Source organism: Bidens hawaiensis, unplaced genomic scaffold, assembly GCF_021521415.1.
Source record: "Bidens hawaiensis isolate Kalapana, Puna unplaced genomic scaffold, B.hawaiensis_p1.1 tig00005179_1, whole genome shotgun sequence".
Lineage (NCBI taxonomy): Eukaryota > Viridiplantae > Streptophyta > Magnoliopsida > Asterales > Asteraceae > Bidens > Bidens hawaiensis.
This window is the reverse complement of record NW_027491332.1, coordinates 1,473,844-1,479,843: the sequence shown is the minus strand read 5'-3', so window position 1 is coordinate 1,479,843 and position 6,000 is coordinate 1,473,844. Positions and strand designations below refer to the sequence as shown.

The following is a 6,000-nucleotide window of genomic DNA, read 5'->3' as shown; positions in this document are numbered from 1 at the left end:
TCTTTCATCGTCTACTGCAACTGGTATTTATTTATTTATATTTCACACTCTTAATTAGGGTTTTTAGATGTAATCTATACTTCACACTGTTAATTAGGGTTAGGGATTAACAAATTCGTTTATTATTTATAATCTATATACATTCTAAATAATAATTTATATATATTTTGAAACGAGCCTAAGCTAGGTTCGAGCTTGTGTGCAGTACCTGAAACAACGAGTTAAAGTTTGGCTCGAGCTTGGCTATGTAGTGTGAAATTAATACATAGAAGCCGAAAAGAGTTGAAACATGAATGTTTAGCTTTCTCATAAGGAAGAGCTAGTGTCTGTTTCGTGCGTAAATAGTAGCAAAAACAAATGATGTTGCATGTTTGAATTCTATCTAATACTAATACAATTCGATCTTCATCATCAGGCCTGTGAACATTTAGGTGATATGGCTGAAACAATTGATTTGACTGGAGATGGAGGTGTCTTAAAGACAATTGTCAAGAGTGCTAAACCTGATGCGATTGCTCCTTCTGACAGCCTTCCTCTTGTTGATGGTAATATTATTATTCAAAACTTCTAAACTAATGTGAGCCGCTCTTAATGATTCTTACAAGGCACTAATCATGTTGATGGATTCAGTTAGTTCTTATTATTTGTATGACTGACACACAACAAAACCATGTGGATAATATTAGTGCACCTGTAATTATGAAGATGAGTTCTCACTGGGGTGTGTGTGGGCTTTTGTGCAGTGCATTATGAAGGGAGTCTGGCTGAAACAGGTGAAGTTTTTGATACTACGCATGAAGACAATACAATTTTTTCCTTTGAAATAGGCAAGGGCTCTGTTATAAAGGCATGGGATGTTGCTCTAAGAACAATGAAGGTTGACCAATTTATATTCTTTACCAGGAATTAAAACCACACTTTCAGTTTAGATATGCTCGAGTTCATATCGTTAATTTTCAGGTTGGGGAGATTGCCAAAATAACTTGCAAGTCAGATTATGCATATGGTAGTGCTGGTTCCCCTCCAGAGATTCCACCAGAGTAACTACTATCTTATAACCCTTATTGTATTATGACCGGCCATATTATGAATATGGCAATTGAGTTGACTTCGAAATGTGCAGTGCAACTCTTATCTTTGAGGTAGAGCTGGTGGCTTGCAGGCCAAGGAAAGGTTCTAGTGTGGCTAGCGCCTCAGATGAAAGGGCTAGATTAGAGTAAGTCATTTGTGAAACTTAATCTTGTATTGTATGTATGTATGTGTGTGTGTATATATATATATCTTTCTTTTTTGGTTATTTGGACGCTTAAATGTGTCATGTTATATAATTAGTGAGTTGAAGAGGCAAAGGGAATTGGCAGCAGCACAGAAGGAAGAAGATAAGAAGAAGCGTGAAGAAGCAAAGGCAGCAGCCGCCGCTCGTATTCAAGCTAAAATGGAGGCTAAGAAAGGAGGCAAGGGAAAGGGCAAAGGAAAGTAGTCGACAAGGCAATTTGTTGACCATTAATAAATAAAGCAAGATTAGTCTTGTTTAGATAAAACATGTTTCAGACGTTAACTTATCTTTTGAGACAAGTTTCGTATTTTCTATACATGAACATGGTTCGTTTGCTCTAATCTCGGTGTATGACGTTTTACGAGTCTTAGATAAGTGTAGTTGTGACGTTATGATTTTCGGCACATCTTATTAGCTAAGAAGTGTTCTTACTTAGCAAAAAGATAATCTGTAGTTGGTGATCAAAAGGTTGAAGGTTATGATAGAAAACTAGTGAAAGTCGTTTTAAATTTGAAACATTTTAAGTGAAATAGGATGTACTGTTGTACTATTTTCTAAATTTGAAACCTTCAACGAAAATAAGATGTCTACTGTTGTACTATCCCCCCCCCCCTCAAAACGAGTTTGCGCGAATGACATGCTAAAATTCTTTGGCTCTTATGCATTTACGCAGCCAAGATGCAACCAAGTATTTCAAGTCAATTATTGTCTCAACATCAAACATTTTCTTCCCATAAGAAACCTAAAAGTAGTGTACACCAACCAGTGCCAAGAGGCAGTTAAATGTATCAAACCCTAAGCAAACCATCCATCTCATCCATCTCTTCGTCATTGTCTTGCCACGCCGATCCAACTCTGAACTTGCAAACAGGGCAGGTTCCTTGCTGGCGTAGCCATGGATCAATGCAACTTGCATGAAACTGCAACATGTACACACATATTACTATCTGTAGTAAAATGCTTTTGTATTACTATCTGTTATATATATACATAAAGCATACCTGATGCAAGCATGGCAAACTGCGAACTAGTTCACCTACATTAACTTGCTCCAAGCATACACTACAAGTCAACTCATCTTCTGAAGTTTTTCCAACGCCACTCTCAACTTTCTGCCACCACAAAAAGCATAATCAATAAAATTGCAGTTTGTAACGGTGTTAAGATGTACATGTGACAAATTTCAATGCTGGAGTTTCAATAGTAGCATATCAAATACTGCCATAATATAATTAAAAAAAATGATTACCTCAGATGTGTCTGAAGATGAACCTTGTTCCACTGATGAACTACCACTGTTATTAAAACAAATATCAAAACCTTGTTATCTAAAGCATACATCTAACAACCAGGTTATAAAGCCAGCAATTAAAATTCAAAAATGTTGATCGGATAGTTAATTTACAATATAAAGATATTAATGTAACATCAAACTTTTCACATTGCATGTTGTACATGTTAAATGGAAGTAGATTTGGTACAGGTAAGCAATCAATAAATCATATAAGATATAACGTACCTTTTAGAGTTGGCTACCTTGTACTTATAAATAGGAAGAGAATTTACATCTTCCTCACTCATTGAGTTGGCAGTTGGGGCATTGTCAGTATCCAATGCTCTCAAAGTTTCATAGTCTGAAAAACACGTAACAACCCACCTTATTAAATTTTAATATGCGAATCTCACAGGCCAGAAACATAACATATTAATAAAACCACATAAAAAATGTACCTAAATCATCAAACTCCCTGTCAAGAAGTGCCAGTTGTAGTCTGAGTCCTTGTAACCGCCCTCGTGTTGCAAGTGCTATTGAGCGTGGCATTTGCAGCCTAAGTTCAGTATGGCCAAGAAGACCACTAGCTACCACAGCATTTGCTTGAGCCTGGGCTTGGAGTTGCTGACAGGTGGCATACATTCTTAAGCTTGTAGCCATCAAAAACACACCAAGTACTAGCCAAAGCTTGAATCAAGAAAAAACAACAAAGATACTTAGATAAATAACATATACAAAAGAACAGTAAACATAAAGATAATCAAAATAGTTGAAGTGGATAGTTACTAGGAAGTTTGGTGACATTTGGTGTGAGTTCAATATCATGAACAGCAAGAGAACTGTAACATGAAAACAAGTAATTAGTGGAATTGTGGGTATTGACTAAAACCACTATTTATGAAATGCTAATAAAAGTAAGTTGAAAACTAAAAAGCCTCATGTACCTGTGACAAGAAAGGCAAGAGAATTGGTATTTACAGGTCGAGGTGCATGAATTCGCTGATAATAATATCACAAACAAAATACATAGCTAGAATAACATAATGGTTTAACCCATGGATACTCAAAGAAATAAGCTCCAAAGATAAATATATGAAAAAAAAAAAAAGAAAGGATATACCACTGTCCGACGTTCAGGAATAAATCCAGGAAACCCGGTTTCAATGTCTCCCCTGGTTCCTCGAAATACAAAGCTCATGATTGTTAAGTTTTATGTTAGTCTTTTGTCAGCTAATAACCAGTCCTGCATCATAACATTCAGCAAATCAGCAAATTCTTGAACACATTCATAAAGCAATCAAGATCAATCATAATCTATTTTATACAAGTTAAATGGCTTTAAACTCAAAACAGCTCCAAGATACTGTTAAAAATGCAGAGATTAACAACTTCTAAAACAAAGTCATTAAGTTATAATATTCAATCACAATCAATTTTATACAAATATGCCTTTTTAACTCAAGATAGCTCCAAGGCATTGTTAAAACGGCACAGGTTCACATTAACCACAGATATATCACTTTGTAAAAAACTAAATGACAACTCAAGATTTACATTAGTCTAAACAAACAGACGTTCATAATTAACTCAACCAAGTAGATCACGTTCTATGCCAAGAAACAGCCAGATATGAGAGACTAACAAATGATCATATGAAACTCATGACATGATTCATGAAGTAATTAAAGTGTGATCAGCTAATTAATGGCCAATTTAACTTCAATTATTAAAAATGTGCATAAACTAACTCTGTCACTGACACCTTCTGCAAACCAAGTACACCTACACAACAGTCAGGACCGGACCATCGTAATCCTTTCCCGATTATCAACCAAATCACAGTCCGTGCCAAGAAACAGCCAGAGATAGATAACACTAATGACATTAAATATTCAAATGTGTTAAAACTTTAATAATTGAAAACTTGCATAAACTAATTTTGTCACCAACAGCTTCTATGTGCCAATTTGTATAACTGCAAGATCCAACAATCCATCATGACATCAGCATTACTCCAACATTCACAAACAAGAAACTGATCCGTACGATCACAATAAACAACTGAAACAACCTAATCAGTCTACACAAATCATTCACCTGCCGAATTACAAACAAACCCTAATTCAATTTGATGAAAGAACAGAAACAGAAAACCCTAATTCAGCAAGATAATTGCAAATTTGAGTTAACGAAGAGAGCAATTAGAGGTTAATACTTACAGAATTGAGTGATTTGTGATTAGAGAATCAAGCGATTATTATTATTTATGAAGTTGAGAGATGATGCAGTTGTAATGTGTTGTGAGTCGTAACGGTGGCTGTATGTATGTGTGTAATAATATGTATCAGTTTCGTGGACAGCTCTTTTGGACACTAGATAGATATACATTATACATACATCTTAAATAAACATGACTTGTATTATTAATATTTAGAAACTTAATGATATTAAATCAAATAATTAATCAAGTTTGTTTTTCCTTGGACCAAAATTATTTATGGAAATCACTATATCAAGGGGTGTTTGGCCTAGCTTTTATTTTTTGGCTTGTGTTGATATTTTAAAGTCACTTATAACTTATTTTTAATTAGCTGATAAACACTTTTTAAGTGTTTAAATTAGCTTATATTCTACAAGTTGTTTATGTGCCTTAATAAGTTAAATCCATCATTTTTTAATTTGTTATAATAATAAGTTGCTTCAATAATTATTAATCCATCATTATTTTGAGGACAAATAAGTAACTTATACCATTACACAAATAAGCTAAAAAACCATCTTTAAATAAGTTTCTTCTAATTAGCTTATATAAGCTCATAAGCATAAGCTTAAAAAGCTAAACCAAACACCAAGTTAAGCTTATTTAGTAAAAAAAAAAAACTAAAAAAGCTATGCCAAACACCCCCCAAGTGTAAAAGGCCAAAATGAAATGAAAATAATACGCGTTGCACTAATTTTTTTTAGAAACGGGGTATATATGAGATTCCTAATCACTTGGGGGCTGACTTTGTTTTTTAATCACAAATAGGGTACTAGTTTTTAATAGTGACGAATAAGAAATTTGATATATGGTGTAAGAGAATGTAAGAGGTTGTCAGGTAAGAGAATCTTATTTGTATTTGATAGTGTCGAATAAGATTAGTACCATACGAACTTTAAAATCCTCCACTAACTAGAACCATTTTGTGGTCTCACGCTTAGGTTTCATTTTTGTATAACTATTAAAAAATAAAATTTTAAAGTATTTTATGAAATATAAACAATCTGTAGAATACAAGCAGAGTCTGGCCTCTTACTCACCAATATCAAGAGATATTAAGGCTATTCGTCAATACTAAGTGCAAAGGGTACCTGGTCACGTGACATCACTCTTACTCGCCACTATCAAACGAAATTAGCCTTACTCGCCACTATCAAAAGAAATCAACCTTATTCGTCACTATCAAATACA

At 34.1% G+C, this 6,000-nt stretch overlaps 2 protein-coding genes across 2 annotated transcripts; one reads left to right on the top strand and one right to left on the bottom strand.

Annotated features, from left to right (window-relative positions):
- The first annotated feature begins 409 nt into the window (after positions 1-409).
- On the top strand, positions 410-1,582 carry LOC143629217 (peptidyl-prolyl cis-trans isomerase FKBP20-1-like). Its single transcript, XM_077098546.1, has 5 exons — positions 410-545; positions 744-877; positions 961-1,040; positions 1,124-1,216; positions 1,333-1,582. Exons 1-5 carry the CDS (start codon positions 437-439, stop codon positions 1,478-1,480), a joined length of 564 nt encoding a protein of 187 aa, XP_076954661.1. The 5' UTR covers positions 410-436; the 3' UTR covers positions 1,481-1,582.
- Positions 1,583-1,889: 307 nt separating this feature from the next.
- Positions 1,890-4,925, bottom strand: LOC143629218 (E3 ubiquitin-protein ligase SDIR1-like). The gene is made up of 9 exons (XM_077098547.1): positions 4,769-4,925; positions 3,670-3,792; positions 3,494-3,548; positions 3,336-3,388; positions 3,008-3,236; positions 2,796-2,910; positions 2,526-2,571; positions 2,278-2,388; positions 1,890-2,196 (listed from the first exon to the last, which is right to left on the bottom strand). The coding sequence occupies exons 2-9, from the start codon at positions 3,745-3,747 to the stop codon at positions 2,065-2,067; spliced, it is 819 nt and encodes a 272-aa protein (XP_076954662.1). The 5' UTR covers positions 3,748-3,792; positions 4,769-4,925; the 3' UTR covers positions 1,890-2,064.
- Between the last annotated feature and the right edge of the window lie 1,075 nt (positions 4,926-6,000).

Excerpts from the sequence above, each read along its gene's own strand:
- LOC143629217 (XM_077098546.1), top strand. The coding sequence starts at position 437 with ATGGCTGAAACAATTGATTTGACTGGAGATGGAGGTGTCTTAAAGACA. Across the intron at positions 1,041-1,123 it reads CCTCCAGAGATTCCACCAGA|TGCAACTCTTATCTTTGAGG; the intron begins GTAACTACTATC and ends CGAAATGTGCAG. Across the intron at positions 1,217-1,332 it reads GATGAAAGGGCTAGATTAGA|TGAGTTGAAGAGGCAAAGGG; the intron begins GTAAGTCATTTG and ends TTATATAATTAG.
- LOC143629218 (XM_077098547.1), bottom strand. The coding sequence starts at position 3,747 with ATGAGCTTTGTATTTCGAGGAACCAGGGGAGACATTGAAACCGGGTTT. Across the intron at positions 2,572-2,795 it reads AAGGTAGCCAACTCTAAAAG|TGGTAGTTCATCAGTGGAAC; the intron begins GTACGTTATATC and ends TTTTAATAACAG. Across the intron at positions 2,197-2,277 it reads GTTTGCCATGCTTGCATCAG|TTTCATGCAAGTTGCATTGA; the intron begins GTATGCTTTATG and ends TACATGTTGCAG.